Source organism: Mastigoproctus giganteus, chromosome 7 (assembly GCF_048544385.1).
Source record: "Mastigoproctus giganteus isolate SK-2022 chromosome 7, ASM4854438v1, whole genome shotgun sequence".
NCBI lineage: Eukaryota > Metazoa > Arthropoda > Arachnida > Uropygi > Thelyphonidae > Mastigoproctus > Mastigoproctus giganteus.
In genome coordinates, this window is record NC_143581.1 from 94,680,080 (window position 1) to 94,694,487 (window position 14,408).

Consider the following 14,408-nt stretch of genomic DNA (forward strand, 5'->3'; position numbering starts at 1 on the left):
CTCAAGAATTTACTGACTGTAATGGTAAATGTGGCCCTGGCTGTATCCCCAGCAATTGGCGGTGAGATGGGACAGCCATTCTTCATAATATTAACAAGAAAAAGATTTTCCAAAAATGCAAATGATGGTTTAAGTACTCTTAAATCATGAAATCTATCATTAATTTCTTCTGCCAGTCCATGTTATTTGCATGCATAATCTTTAGTTATTGTTTTAAATCTGGGTAGAGTTTTTCAAAGTTTTACTCAAACACGTGAAATGGGTGAAGGTTTTAGAAACCAGGTCCTCAAAGAGTTTCAGTTTGTTGTGGAAGCTGAACACACTCTGTGCTAGATCAGAAATAAGTTTTCCTTGTCCTTGCAGAGATACATTTAATGAGTGTAAATGCTGAACGATCTGTGAAAAATGCCAGTGGTAACTGGCATTTTTCACAGATCGTTTCACAATATCTGTCTCCACTGGGCATCCTCAAGTTGAGGGAAAGATTTCCCTTTTTCTTTGACAAATTGTTTGATTGGCTCTATGAAGTGAAAGAACTTTGTTAGAACACTGCTTACCGAGAGCCACCTTACTAAGCAGAACCACAATACTTCATATGGAAGCTGATTGTCGTCTATTTCTTCGATGAACGCCTTGAATTGTCAATGTGCTTTGGTGCTTTGAGTGTATGCAGTTAACAGTTTTCAGAAATACCTCCATAACATGTTCATATTTAAAATATTTAGCTGCTAGGTGTTCCCTATGAATATTGCAATGGACAGGGATAAAATCAGGAAAAAAATGCGTCAGCAGTCCCACAAGCCCTTTGTTGATACCTCTCATAGTCAGGGTGGCATTGCAACACTGACCTTAATTGGTACAGAAGGTGTAACAAGCTTAAGATCAAGAGCTCCTTTTATGTCTGAAGCTCGAGTTGTATCCTTCAAAGCAATGTCACTCTCCCACATGATACTGCTAAAAGTAGGCAGATTGTGCAGTTGATTTAACACCTAAAATGTATAGGTAGCAATATATTCAGTAAGAATTTGGCCATTATGGGTGCCTGCTTTGTCTTCTGCATATAAGGTTGCTGTGCCATAAGGTTGACCAGCAATTGACATCAGCACAGAATATTTAATTAGAATTTGGCATTAGAGCTGTAACTGTTAGTAGGTATTTAATGCTGGGATTTATACATTCACTAGGTCTACAGTACAATGAAATAATGTAAAACTATCCTACAGCACTGGTGATGTGTGTACACACCAGAGGTGGACTGGCCATAAGACTTACCAGGGGAAACCTCGGTGGGCCAGAGGCCAGTGTGACTTTGGCCATAAACACTATTATTAGGCTGCTGAAATTTTGATCCAGTCTGCCTCAGGCACACATTGCCACTGGGGAGCAGTGGTGACCCACCTTTGTATGATAGTAAGGTTAGTCTTTCTTACAAATATTGCAGTAGAAGGGACACCTGTGGTTCCATGATTTTATATTCTCTTGGATATCCTTGAACTCTCCCTGTGTGTGTGTGTGTGTGTGTGTGTGTGTGTGTGTGTGTGTGTGTGTGTGTGTGTGTGTGTGTGTGTGTGTGTGTGTGTGTAGTTCTTGGAGTACCAAGATATCTATGTCATTTTCTTCTAATTTAAGTTTGATCTGATCTACAACAGTTCTTGCTCTTTGAGCATTCCATTGGATGAAGTTTAGAGCCCCAGTTACATTCGTATATTTTCAGTCTGGCCCATGGTTGGACCTAGATTGTATTAATTTTATTATTTTTTGATAGCAGTGGCATTTCACATCCCTGATACTGTGCAAATGGTTAGCCAGCCATGCTTGCCTTACAGATTGCACACTTTGGCTTCTGATTCCTGCTTTTGAAATTTTTGAAGTCATGGCCAGCAACTGCACAGTGGCCACAGACAGGTGTTTTCTGGCTGCAGTGTGTCCAGATTTATGGCAATTGAAACATTTCTGTACAGGGTGTGCTCCCTGAATTTATGACTGGTCTAGCCAGCATAGATTCTCTCTCTCTTGTCTTTTTAGGCGTTATTATATTTTGGAAGAAATTTCTACTATAATGTTTAATTGACCATTTTTTTTGGCTCTTTGTGCCTCTTTTTAGTTGAAATTGCTCTGAAAATTGTTCTATATTCATTATTTCCTTAAAGTTTTTGAAAAACAGGCACTCTACTTATGTGCAAACAACTTATGTGCAACTCGCAGATATGTACAAAGCTGTTGTTAGGTTTGCTTGCAAGAATCAATTTTGAATGCCTTTGTGGTATTTTTCTAAAGCAGATTTCTGGAGGTCACTACCATAAAACAAAAACAATTAGCAGTTTCCGGTTTATTGGGCTTTTCTGTTAGTGCAATCTATTAAAAATGAGTAGTAAACTCGATCTTATTGCATCTTATCTCAATCTTAACGTGCTCATGACATTTGAGCGAACAGTTTCTATTTTAGTTTGAAAAACCGTTTTCTTGATTTCTATTGCATAGTAGCTCTCTCGCACTACAAGAAGTAGGCAGAAGCCCAGAAAGGGAAACCACCTTTCTGTTTTTTCTATTAGTACTAACTTACTAACTCAGCCGCTTGGTCACCTCGTGGCACTGCTCCTGCCTCCCCGTGGCGGGGCCGGAAACCTGGGCGGTAAAGATAAACCCCCAGGGCCAAAAGGAGCTATCATGGATTCAAACAATTTTCCACCCTTAGAGCCTTCAAGCTCAAGACATGAATCCTCTCATGATATTAATCAACCAAAAAGGCTTCGAACTGAAGCACAGCGTCCAGACATCCCTAATTTTCTTGTGATACACTCTCTGTCCACGCAGCCCGTGGGCAAGTTATCACCATTTATGATTCAAAGACATCTAGAATCTATTGCAGGATCACCAAAAATGGTGAAGCGACTACAATCAGGAGATCTCCTGGTTGAAACAGCCACATCCAAACATTCTGAGTGGCTATTAAAAACAACTACATTTGGTGGATTACCAGTGTCTGTCACTCCTCACAATACCTTAAATTCATCTAAAGGAGTCATCACAGAATGGGACTTAATTACGGTGTCTGAGGAGGAATTAGTCCAAGAACTTAATTAGTCCAAGAAACCAAAAGGTAATCGCTGCTAAAAGAATTATGACAAAAAAAGATGGAAATCTCATTCCAACTCGTTCCATCATTTTAACTTTTAGTACTCCTGATTTGCCTTCCTCAGTAAAAGCTGGATATTTAAATTGTCGAATTCGTCCATACATCCCAAATCCTCTTTGCTGTTTCAAATGCCAAAAATATGGCCATTCACAGCAGGCATGCAGAGGTGACGCCATCTGCCCTATTTGTGGAGCAAAAGATCATACACAGGCAGATTGTCCAGCCGCAATTCCCATTTGCCCCAACTGCAAAGGCAATCACCCCGCCTTTTCTAAATCATGTGAGATGTGGAAAACAGGTAGGACAATCCAAAAATACAAAGTAGAACATAAAGTCACATATCCTGAGGCACGCAGACAAATAATGTTGACCATGCCAAGTCCATCATATGCCTCTCGAACAGATGTCTCAATACCGCCCAACGTCTCGCTAGCTAATTGGGTTAAAACAACCTTATCAACCACTGGAAAAGAAAATTCTAAAACAAAAACCAGCCATGCCACCAACACCCCAATTAGTATCCCAACTGATACTGTGACAGTCTCAAATGATGCAGAAAGATTGAAACCCAATAAAGACTCTAAGGAAACTGATCCACCAACCAACACTATGGAAGTGGATATACACCAAAATGATGAAGACCCTATTCTAGAACTCCATGCCAATGACACTATGGATACTGGACGTCCATTATTCCCAAAAAAAGACCGAAAAAAATGCCCTGCACATAAAAAACAGTCAGATGAATCATCTTCAGCCAAACCAAAATAATGCCTAACATCATACAGTGGAATTGTAGAGGACTAAGCAGCCATTCGGATGACATAAGAGATTTAATCTCTCAGTTTAACCCCATAGGTATATGCCTACAGGAAACATTCTTGTCACCCCAAGTTTCGCCGAAATTCTCAAATTTTATGATATATAGACGAGACAGAAGCCCAGAGTCTCCTGCCCGTGGACGAGTAGCCATTCTTGTAAATACTAACATACCGTCCAGACCGATCCAATTAAGAACCAGCCTAGAAGCTGTGGCAGCTCGGATTGCAGTTGGTATTTCAGTTACCATTGTTTCGATTTACATTCCACCATCTCTATCACTGGCCCAATCAGAACTTTACAACCTCATCGCACAACTTCCAACTCCAATTTGTCTTTTCGGTGACTTTAATGGCCACCATCCATTGTGGGGATCAGCTACAATGGACAGAAGAGGCAAGTTGATCGAGGAATTTATATATAATAATGACCTAAATTTATTAAACTCTGGATCTCCTACCTACATCCACCTACCTACAGGATCTACTTCTCAAATTGACTTGTCAGTTTGCTCACCTTCCATCTTTCCAATCATGACATGGTCTGTATTAACTGATCCTTTTAGCAGTGACCACTTTCCGATCATTTGCTCCTTACAAACAGGAGTAACACCAAATCCTGATAAACGATCCTCTTGGAAGTTTAAAAAGGCGAACTGGGATGGCTATTCTGCTCAAATACTTCTAGACAGATCTTACGTTAAAAAAGAACCTATTGATGATGTAAATACTTACATCACCAATCAGATTCTGACTGCAGCAAATACTTACATTCCAAAATCCAAGACATATCACAATCACCGAAATCACTGGTGGAATGCAGATTGCTTCACTGCCAAACAGGAAAAAAACCGAGCTTGGAATAATTTCCGTAAGAATCCCACCACTAATAACCTCATTGCTTATAAAAGGTTTAAAGCAAAAGCAAGGCAGATTAGACGGAAAGCGAAACGAGACTCGTGGATCGCTTTTGCCTCAACAATCACAAAAGACACCGACACACGCCTCATTTGGAAAAAAATACAGGCACTAAATGGGAAATTCGCTCGTATGCCCTCTCCAATACTTCATTGGAAAGGGAAAGACCTATCTACAGCTGAAGAAGTTGCTAATGCACTTGCTGAATCATTTGCTACAATCTCTGCTTCTGCCTCCTATGGGTCCACATTTCAGAACATCAAAACTAGTGCAGAACGATATAAGATCAACTTTTTCACGAACCGTTCTTTCCCGTACAACCAACCCTTTACATTCATAGAACTTCAAGAATCGTTAAACAGATCTTCAAACAGTGCTGCAGGCCCAGATGGAGTTCATTATGTTATGCTGAAACATTTAATTCAAGAAGATTTGAGTACCATGTTAATCTTTTATAATCGGATATTCTCCGAAAATGCCTATCCTTCCTCCTGGCGTCATTCTTTCATTATTGCTTTACCAAAACCAGGAAAAGATCATTCCTGTGTTGAAAACTATAGGCCAATATCTCTTACGAGCTGCCTGGGTAAAGTTTTCGAAAGAATGGTTCACACTAGGCTTACTTACATCCTGGAGTCACAAAATCTCCTTCCAGATCATCAGTATGGCTTTCGGAAGAATAGATCAACGCTGGATGTGCTTATCAAAGCCGAATCTCATATCCGCAATGCCTTTGTCATGAAACAACATCTTGTCATGGTCAACCTAGATCTTGAAAAGGCATTTGACACTACATGGCGTCATGGGATTATTATGGACCTTTACCACTTGGGGCTTAGGGGCCATTTGCCGAAAATAATTCAAAATTTTCTGCAATTGCGTTCTTTTCAGGTCCGATATAAAAATGTACTCTCTGCATCTCGCATTCAGGAAGAAGGAGTCCCGCAGGGATCGATACTTAGTCCAACACTATTTTCAATCCGAGTTAGCAGCTAACACGAGACATCCCAAAAACTGTTGAAACTTACATGTACGCAGATGACCTTACAATTTCTTGTCGATCTCAAAGTATGAACACCATCGAACGGCAGCTCCAACTTGCTATTACCAAAATACAATCGTGGACTTCACGGAATGGCTACAAACTATCAGAAAAGAAATGCACTCTCACCCACTTTTGCAAGAAACGAACTCTCCATCCCGATCCGGAATTACAAATAAACAATATTCCAATCCCGCTTGTAAGTACCATTAAATTCCTTGGAGTGATATTAGATAGCAAGCTGAATTTTCAAGCTCACATCTCTCATTTAAGAAATACATGTCTAAAGCATCTGAATATACTGCGATCAGTCTCGGCTATGTCATGGGGCGCTGATCGGTATACACTATTGCACCTTTATAGAACTTTAATCCGGTCACGGCTAGATTATTGTTGTCCGGTGTATGACTCTGCCAGGAGCACTACTTTACAACGTCTAAATATTGTCCAACACAGTGCTCTCAGGACTGCGTTGGGCGCTTTTAAGACTTCTCCAATCCAGAGTCTCTATATCGAAGCACACGATCCTCCATTACATCTTCGTAGGAAATCATTATTGCTCCACTATGCTGCTAAGATCCAGCGTCTTCCATCTCACCCCAGTTGGGAGTATCTTTATAATACTCGGTGGGATTTGATATATGACAGCAAGCCAAATGAAAACAGACCTGCTTCACTAAGGATTAAAGAGCTTTCTCAGAGTTGGAATATCAATTTAAGCGATATTTTTCAGAACACAACTGCTCCTGTTCCACCTTGGACATACGTTTCTTCCTCCCACGATACACATTTTTTGGAGTGGGGAAAGAATACTGTACCTTCCTTTAATATCAGGCAGTTGCACTTAGCTCACACTACTCTGAACTCCCATGCCTGTAAAGTCTATACTGACGGATCCAAAACAGCTACTGCGGTTGGTGCAGCTGAAGTTTTTCCTTCTCTAACGGTTACAGGTTCACTACCATTAGTCTGCAGCGTCTTCACAGCCGAATTATATGCCATCAAATTAGCACTCAGTAAAATTATTGAACTTTCCATCTCACCTGTCATAATTTACACTGACTCGCTCAGTGCTGTTTCTGCCATAAGGAAGAATTTTTCATCTTCTCATCCTACCTTGAAACACATTCATTCTCAGCTATTTTCCTGCAGTGTGTCTAATCAATCAATCAGTTTTTGCTGGATCCCTGGCCATTCTGGTATTCCGGGAAATGAAAGTGCGGATCTTGCAGCTAAAAATCCTCATCCAGCTGGCCCAGAACATCTTCAGGTTCCTTACACTGATTATAAGCCTGTTATTCGCAAAGCAAGTTACGACAATTGGTCACAGATCTGGAAAAGTAACACCAACAATAAACTTTACCAGATAAAGCAAGAACCAAAGCTGTGGCTCTCAGGCTTTCGACAAAACAGACGAGAGGAAGTAGTACTGGCAAGACTCAGAATTGGACACACTCACCATACTCATCTGTTCCTGCTACTGGGAGAAGATCCACCCCAGTGTTCATCCTGTGACAGTCAACTTACTGTTAGGCATTTCCTCTTCGATTGTCCCCTATATTCAACCATACGGTCAAACACTTTTCAGTCAGTCTCTAGGTTGAACCTCTCACATGATTTAACTCATATCCTGGGAAATGAAGCAAACATAAATGAACTTGTAATATTTTTAAAACGTATTGGACTATATAGGAGTATTTAATTTAACACCAACAGTGCTATATTTCGACTAAATAAACTATGAACAGACACAATTTGGCCTCTGTAGCCCTTGTGTCGTTAAGCTAAATAACAACAACAACAACGTGCTCATGTATGCACTGTCCCGGTCATCTGATCATGCACAGCATATTTAGTATAATATTCCATTGCTAACGTTTTATGTTATGTTTGCATTTCTGTATGTATGTACCTTTCTTGCTGAGGAAGGGGTTCATTACGTTGAAAGCTACTTGTCGTATTAAAACTTATTAAATTTATTTTACTGCTTCCATTGGCTCTGCTGTATTCTCTTCTTCTATCTTATTGCATTTTGATGATACTGATAGCTGGAATTCTGTGGAATTTTACGTTATTATGGTGAAATGTGCTTCCCCTTCACTGAAATCTTCAATAATTTAAAAAACAAATTTTCAGAATCTTCTTTTCATTCCTATTTTTTGAGCTTTGTAAAGTTGTTACTCTGTATCTCATTTGCATGTAATGTGTTAGTTGCAATTTGCGTGTGCCGTTTCTTTGTTATTGATTTCTTATTTTCTTACTGTTTTAAATTTTACGATAAAAAAAAAAAGTCAGTGAACAGAAATATCAATTAGTTAACACTGTTAATTAAGCTATGTACATAAGGGTACATTTATTTTTATTTTCCTAACCTGTGGGAAATATTCTGATTTTCACACAACATTTAATTTTGTTAATTGGAGGAAGTAAAGTGTAAATTTGCTCTTTTTCTTTACTTTTATAGCCTGTGGATAATATTCCTCCTATTTTTGCTTATTAGAATAGCCATTTAATACAGTTAAAATTCAGTTTGCAAACGTGATCACAATGACTGGTGCTTACTACATATCGTATAGTGAATGGTATTTTATTTTGCCGGGTCCATTGTAAAGTGATTTGATCGTAGATTAAATTAAATTACATATCATGTTTTGAGTAAATACTGTACTCTGCATTATTTTTCATTCTATGTTTTTTCAGCCTCATGTAATTCAGTTACAAATCGTAAAATGCTGTACATGATGAAGTTTGTTGGGGATTATAACCTCAGTGCATTGTTCTGTACTGTACATGGATTTTGTATCTACAAGACCGAAGTTGGACTTGCATACAAAACGGACTTACTCGTATGAAAAAAAAAAAAATGATTAAGTACATTACTCACGGAGTTCCTGTCTATGCCTGTCATCAAATCCCTTTCAGGGGTAGACTCTGTTATATCAAAAATGAGGATATTGGGGTTTCTCTCCTTCAGATTTTCTGATTGAAGACCTAGTTTTACAACTTAAGGGTTTGTTTCTATCTTCTCCAAGTCTTCTTTGTTAGCTGCTTCTAGTAGAACACCTTTGTCTCTTATTTTTCTCATATCGTTGACTTTGATGTCTTTCAGGTGTGGTTTTAATTTTGTCATTGCAGTGTGTTTCACTGCCTCACTTGATTTGTAGTTTGAATATGTTTTAGCTTTTAGGATTACTATATATATCTCTTATATCATAGTATGCTGGCTTACAACTCACTCCGTTGGGATACAACAAGGATTAACAAATAAAAAAACATGGCATCAGAGAAAAATATCTGAGAGCAACATGACGGCGATGACTAAACAAATAACAGAGCACAATAATGATGAAACAAACCACTAAAATCAGAACCAGATTTGCATTTTATGCATTCACAGTAATCAGCCAATCACAGAACTCAACAGGACAATCACTCCGCTATTCGGCCACATCAACAACATGATGACAAGATGCCTTTTTTTTTTCTACAATTCTATTAACTCTATTACTTTTTGCTCCAATACAGTCCAGCAGTTTTCAATCTGCAGCCTTATTGCAGATGTTATTCTATTACTTTGTTTTTGTAGAAAGGCCTCTAAGTATAATTTTAGTTCCTTAATTTGCCTGATTGGGTCTCCTAACTCTCATTCAGATTGGGTCTTCTCATTGATTACCTCAAATTTTGGTAAAAATCTGGTTTATGGGGGCACCTCCATACTTTGGCTAGAAAGAGAGGAAGAAGCCAGTGATTGGCCTTCTATCTCATTGATTGCCTCAAATTTTTCATCTTACTCTGTTTTTGTCTCTATTTGTTGAGTGGTGTCTTTTTCCTTCTTTTCTCGAAATTTTTACATGATAACTCCCTTTTTTGACCCTTTTATTGGTATCTTCATTGTTATTAGGGGTTTCCCCCCTTAATGCTCTCACTTCAGTGTCTGGGAGATCCTCAATAACAAATAAATTTATATCTATCAAAGTCATTTATATTTCCTGTTTTCTGTATTTTTTCTGCAAAATTCTGGTCTTTCCCACCATTTTTTTACTATAATATCATTACTCAGGTCCAGGAGAATAGTTTAATATGGTTTTTAGAAGTGTAGGCCTGTTTAAACCCAAGAAAAGCGATTTTCTGGTTTTGGTGGGGAAATTATGTTAACATAGTTAGATTGGCATTCCCCATCCAAAATAAAATCTATTGAAGTAGTTTTAACAGTAAAATAATCAAAATCCTTGTACTTTTGAAGTGTAAGCAAGTCACTGTTGTACCAGTAGGATTGCTACCGCTACCAGTGTAGCGATTATGCTGGACAAAAACAGAAAAATAAGAATAAACAATTGCAAATAATGCTCTCACTTGAATTATCTCAGTTGTGTTCATATTTGCAAAAGGGTACTCTTACCAAGAAAAGTTTCAGTTCGACAAATTGTTGCATCAGTAGAGTAGGCATTTGCAAAAAGATCTGATTGAGCTTCAAAAGGATTGAGTAAGCTAAAGGCTGACGTCATATTTACTCTTGCTCAGACGACACACAAGAGAGGCCATAAATTTATTGAGAAAAATGGTTGTAGAGCAGATGTGTGGAATTTTATTTTCACTGGCAGTAGTTGATGTTGGAACAAATTTCCATCCGGTGTTGTTGAAGTGGATAGTTTGAATAAATTTAAGGAGGAATTAGATAAATTATTAAAGGGGATGGGCTGGTGATGTGGGAAGGTGTTTTTTTTTTTTTTTTATCTTGCTGGTGCTTTGTAAGCTAGCTTCCTTGCATCATTTGCCACTACTAATACTAATTAGAAACTGTTAGTTATTTTATATATATATATATATATATATATATATATATATATATATATATATATATATATATATATAGTTCGGCAAAACTTCTATAAGATATATATATATATCTTATAGAAGTTTTGCCACCTAGCACTCAGTTATGCACAGAGCAACATTAAGATATAATCACAATTAAAAAAACACTGTTACTCTATGATATCTACTTGTATAAAGAGCATCTCATTCAGGGACCTGTTCCGATCCCTTGATCACATGCAAACATTTTGGTGGTCAGGATATCGAGGCAATTAAAAATAAGGAAATGTCATAAGAGAGCAATTGACTCTTGACTGGTCAATCATTGGGACTGAGTAAGTGTATCTTATCTTTTAATTCTCAGCCCCCTTATATTAATATACATGAAGTTTATAGCCTCTGTGAGAAAGAGAGAGAGAAAAGGAAAAACAAACCCAAGAAAACAAAAGAAACAAATTTTTTATATTCCATTACTGGAAAGTTGCATCTATAACCCCCCCCCCCATATTTATTGTCTTGTCTTTAAATTTTCTCATGTACATAGCTTGTTAAATTTACATTTTTCTAATAACTTCAAAATTGTTTACATTAAAAGTGTAAGATCAACTGTTGATTGGTGTGTTCTGCAATCTGATTTCCTGGCATTTCTCTTTGCTGTGTGTTTACAATGCTCTCTCGTAGCCAAGTGGGCAGGAGTAGCAGCGCATAGCACATGCTTCTTGATTAGACTAGAGTTCGAGCCCGTAACCACCAAATACAGAGGATGTGGAAAGGTCAGGGAATGACCGTCACATATCCCCAGAGCAATATGGCCTTAGTTGCTAATGCTCCTAAAAACCAAATAACAACAATAACCTTCCTTGTTGGTGTAAACTTTGCCACATCTGCGGATGGTTTTGTTCATGTCATGCCTGTGTCTCCACCGACTAGATGACAAGTTTATTTGTATGCAACATACCCTCCCTGATTATTTCTTATGTGGAAATTTACTTAATTTTGTAGTACAATATATGAATGCATGTGTTTTGTAAATCAAGAAGTTACTATTTTTATTGACCTTTTTTTTCTGTGAAGTTGCTGATATGCATATATATTTAAAGTACTGTTTATTCTAATATATCATAAATAACATTGAGTACTGTTTTAGATGTGTTTGCATATACAATGTATATGCATAAGCACTTATTGTCTTCACCGTGTCCAATCACCTGGCTATCTGTCTGCATGTAACAACTTGACTCCCAGTGGACAGATTTTCGTGAAATTTTATATTTGAGCCTTATAAAAATATTTGTCAAGGCATTTCAAATTTCATTAAAATTGGGCAAATAGAAATTCTTTTTTCCATTCATTTGTAAAAAAATAGTGTAAAGTAAATATCAATTAATTAAAAAAAAATTGTATCAATGAAAAATATCAATTAATTTAAGAAAAAATCAAATGTTCCTGAAATGTTGTGCTGTGCACACCTAAAAAAAAAAATACTAATTACTGAAAATTATATGTGAAATAAAGAGATTTGTCTAATGCATAACAATTCTAAAACATAACGTTTAATGTATATTTTATTTTTTCTTAGGTGTTGCATACTGATTTGAAAACTGTTTTAAATGATCAGCAGCTTCTCTATCGCTTCATGCAGTTTCTGAAGGAAGAGGCATCAGTAAATGTTCTCCAGTTCATTTTAAGTGTTGGTAAGTAATTATAGCAAGATTTAATTGATATTAAATATATCTGGATAGCACATGGGTGGCAGTAACCCCAGAGTAACTTATCAACTATGTGGTACTGCACTCAGGACAGCTCATGGGGCTTTGTCAATGATATCCAAAAACTTTGCTAGGCATGGATAAGGAGGTGATTATCCCCTTGTATAAGGCCATGGTCACGCCATATCTTGAGTACTGTTTATAGGCAGTGCTGGATTAATCAATAAGCAAAATAAGCATGTGCTTATTTTGCTGGTGCACCAAGGGAAAGGAGGTATCACAATTTTTTTTCCTAGTTATTGTACCGACTGTAACTCATTCACTGCCACACACTACTTTAGTTGATTTTTTGTAATTGTTCTTACCTGCCATGTTCAACTTTTCTCCACACTGTAAAAAAAAAAGTTTTCTTCCAAAAAAAAATCACTCTTGTCATGATACTGAAGGTTAAACAAAATCCACTCTCAATTAGTGTATTTATTACAAATTTAAAATAGTAGCTTTTGTAAGTTTCATTTGCAATTTTTAACATTTATTCTTCTATAATTTTCAGACCCAAGATGAAACGTGTTCAATTAACTGGTGCAAAAAGAGAAAACTGGCTAAAAAAGAATCTACAAAAGGTTTTGGATTTAGTGGCCAAATGTGGAAAGCTGACTAATTTGTTCACAAAAGTTACACAGCCTGATCTTCTAAATCAAAACAGATCTCCATCATAAGAAGCTACTTGTACTATATCTGACTATGACAAGACTGAAGATGAACAAAGCTCCACACCTATCAGTTCTGCTCAGTCAACTTCAAGATCAGAACATCATGATGATGTTGAGGTGACACAGGCTGGCTTAACTGGCAGGAGTCTCACTAATTATCACAGTTTGTCCGTAAATTCTCTTGATATGTCTAGTTTAAATGTTGAGGCGAGTTGCTCTACAAAATGGTCTGAAGTTTGAAAAGATTGCTGAAAATGAAAGTCTACTGGACCAAGGTGAAATGATCCAGGGTTGTGGCGAGATTTTTCTGCTGATGATTTGGGGGTGTTGCACACGCTTCTTGATTAGACTGGGGTTCGAGCCTGTGACCACCAAATACGGAGGATGCGGAAAGGTCAGGGAATGACCATCGCATATCCCCCGAGCAATATGGCCTTAGTTGCTAATGCTCCTAAAAACCAAACAACTGATGATGTAGCTTATTGGTTGTTTGCAGACCCAGTAACTGTCAACACCACAATGGGCCACATGACAAATCTTGCCGAACTTTCAAAAGTGGCAAACAAACAAGATACTGTTCACAAAAACATTTCTTTGGGGTAAAAGCCAGTGGTGAGAAATACAAGAGAGTGCTTGTTGTATTCACCATTAAGAGGGTCAATTTACTGCTTTGTTTGTTTGTAAATTTTTTGCTCCTAAGTGTTTCTCAAGTTTTGTTGAAAGAGAAGGGTTCAGTGACGGCGAAATACTAGTGTAATTGCTCTTCATGAAAGGAGCACTACTCACCGAGATTTTAGAAGACACGGTTTGGGCTTGCAACAATAGTTGGAAAAACAAATTAAAGAAGAGTGCAATTACTGGATACATGTCTTGGAGCATGTAATAGCCATTATTCATACGTTAGTTGAATGTGGCCTAGCTTTTCAAAAGACAAATGAAAATTTATCTGTTCCTCGCTGCAGAATGGGAATTTTTTAGGGCTGCTTGAGCTCATTGTCAGTTTGATCCATTTTTAGCAGGGCATATTTCGAAATATGGAAATTCTGGAAAAGGAAATCCTTCTTATCTGTCCAAAACCACTTGTGAGGAGCTCATTGTACTCATTGTAATGGCTCAGAAGGTCCACATGTTCATTGTTGACCAAGTAAATTCTTTTGGTTATTTTACCATGTCAGTTGATTTAACACCAGATCTATCACATATAGATCAGTTAATTGTTGTACTTTGATACTTAAAATATGGGCAGCATATTGAATG

General features: G+C 37.5%; 1 protein-coding gene across 5 annotated transcripts in view; it reads left to right on the plus strand.

The window, feature by feature from the left end:
• LOC150083087 (sorting nexin-14-like) overlaps nucleotides 1–14,408 on the plus strand; it is an 842,525-nt gene that overhangs the window by 328,667 nt on the left and 499,450 nt on the right. For all 5 annotated transcript variants that reach the window (XM_090377020.1, XM_090377024.1, XM_090377023.1 and 2 more), the window contains one exon: nucleotides 12,309–12,423. In XM_090377020.1, coding sequence (XP_090233146.1) covers nucleotides 12,309–12,423 — 115 coding nt within the window. The remainder of the gene's footprint in view (nucleotides 1–12,308; nucleotides 12,424–14,408) is intronic.